Consider the following 2365-nt stretch of genomic DNA (forward strand, 5'->3'; position numbering starts at 1 on the left):
TCATGAAAGTGAACAATTTGTGACGAAATAAATGTTGTAGCTAAGACTTTCGTAGCTAAATATCATATAAATAGAAATGACTAATTATTAGGCCGTATGATTATTGATAGAAATGACCAATTTAGTTGAAGGGAGGCTATATATTATGCGTAATGAAGGTGTGTCCTGTGCATTGAACATTTACTTAGTAAAACAATAATTCTTACTTTAGAGTCGGTAATGGTCTTAGACTTGAACTATGATTGCTTAAGCAAAATAAAGTATCATTGCTTACACACAATAATCAAGGTGTAGACACAATTAGCTTTAATAGCCAACACATATATATTTGTACTATCCCAATTTATTACTTTCATGAGTATTAATTTTGAGAATATACATATTCTCCCAATTCTTATAGAAAGTGGTTTACTTTTACGGTGGCACAGATGAAATATGTCAAATGTATTCCTATATATAATTTTAGCACCCCACTGATATATACGAGACACAAACATTCATTAACTAAGAGTTAAAAGACTCTAACATCTACAAATAATTAATTAATTATAGGATAAACGAACTCACATGGAAGGAATATATATATATATAATAGTGCATTTGTAAAAGAGATAAAACTTGACTATTAAATGAAATTAAAAGTAGTTAATTATCCACTCACACCATTTATTTATTATATAATAAGATAATAGTTAACATAAAGATACATGACCTTTTATACTCGCTCCGTATGATCGATATGAGTATTTATTAGATATTTATTAAGTGAAAGAGTCATGCATTATTAAGGAGTGGAGAAATAGAAATGACCAAGCTTGACTATATCATAACTGCTACTAAACTAAATGTCCCCACAAGTGCTGATAAAACTACACCACCCACACCCTGAATGATGTTTCCAACAAGCATGAGGGGAGCTTGAAGAATTCCTGAGGTGGGCAACAAAGTACAATTAACAATTGGGAGAGCAACCCTTGCAACACATGAAAGAGTTGACGTATTTCCAAACAAAATATTTGTATTGGTGCTCAATGTAACATTTATTAAACCTTCAACATTTGTGATCACTTGAGCAAGGGTTGTGTTGCCACAAATAATGGCCACTATTCCACCAATGGGTGGTACTATCCCAATTTATAATTACTTTCATGAGTATTAATTTTGAGAATATATATATTCTCCCAATTCTTATAGAAAGTGGTTTACTTTTACGGTGGCACAGATGAAATGGTGGTACAATCGGTGGTACTTGACCAACCGGTGGTATAATGGGTTGGCCAACAATGGGACCAAGAATGGGACCAACAATGGGAATGGGACCAAAAATGGGACCAAGAATGGGACCGAGAAAGGGGAATTGAGCATGGGCTAGAGGACTGGTGGTGATGATGGAAAGCAGCATAATGAGGAAAACAACACACATTTTTGAAGACATGATGATGATGATGATTTGATAATACTTTTTTCTATTCAATATCCCCTTTTTATAGTGCTGTTTTTTATTTACTCCACCCCTACCTTAACTTACCCCCCCCCCAACCTATATAAATGATTAAAAATGTATTATACGTAGATATATTATGTTCCATGACTAAATAATAGAGTATTATTAAAGACGTACAACTTCCAATATTTCTCTCACATATATCTTCATCAGTTAGGTTCAAACTCATCAACTTGAAGATCATTGGGACCATAGAAATTAATTAATTCACTATCATTTGACTTGTCATGATGTTTAACAACCACATAAAAGATTTTTGAAAATAATTGTGTGATTGTAAATCATTTCATTAAAGGTAGAAGAAAAAAGAATTTTTAATGTTATATTGTTTTTTAATATAGTAAAGTACATTATTTTTTAAACGGAAAGGAAGTTTTTAAAACTTATTTTTTTTCTTTCTCTCTTTAAATATATACTAGTATACGTACCTGCGTGTTGCGGGTCAGTTTATAATGTAATTGTAAATACTGACTTAATGGCAATTTCAAAATTCAACCTACTATAGAAATGATATTATAAATTTTTTATTAGAGAGTATTATCATTTAGCACCTTATCATTTGACATGTTATAATAGAATACGTATGAAAATAAATCAATATATAAACTTAATAAGTTCATTGTATAAATTTGATAATTATTATTTTTAGCATTATTTAATTAATTTATTTTTAAATTATTAAAAATCATAATACTCTCACACAATCCTATGACATGGAATTAGAGGGTATTTGGATGGCTTAAAAGTTGGTTAAATCTACTTTTAAGTCAATTTTTTACTTCTAGAAGTGTTTAACACATAAAAATAACTTAAAATAAACCAAAAATAACTTTAAAAATAAGTTAGAGGGTGTTTGACAAT

At 29.9% G+C, this 2365-nt stretch overlaps 1 protein-coding gene across 1 annotated transcript; it reads right to left on the minus strand.

Annotated features, from left to right (window-relative positions):
• Window positions 1–819: 819 nt before the first annotated feature.
• On the minus strand, window positions 820–1423 carry LOC107059330 (uncharacterized). The gene is made up of 2 exons (XM_015305841.1): window positions 1207–1423; window positions 820–1124 (listed from the first exon to the last, which is right to left on the minus strand). Exons 1-2 carry the CDS (start codon window positions 1421–1423, stop codon window positions 820–822), a joined length of 522 nt encoding a protein of 173 aa, XP_015161327.1.
• Window positions 1424–2365: the final 942 nt, after the last annotated feature.

Source organism: Solanum tuberosum, unplaced genomic scaffold (genome assembly GCF_000226075.1).
Source record: "Solanum tuberosum cultivar DM 1-3 516 R44 unplaced genomic scaffold, SolTub_3.0 scf01250, whole genome shotgun sequence".
In the NCBI taxonomy this organism is placed as follows: domain Eukaryota; kingdom Viridiplantae; phylum Streptophyta; class Magnoliopsida; order Solanales; family Solanaceae; genus Solanum; species Solanum tuberosum.

What these genes read in the sequence shown, in the direction of transcription:
- LOC107059330 (XM_015305841.1), bottom strand. Translation starts at nt 1,423, where the DNA reads ATGTGTGTTGTTTTCCTCATTATGCTGCTTTCCATCATCACCACCAGT. An exon ending in TCATCTGTGCCACCGTAAAA is followed by an intron (nt 1,125 to 1,206) that starts GTAAACCACTTT and finishes AAATTGGGATAG; the next exon opens with TACCACCCATTGGTGGAATA.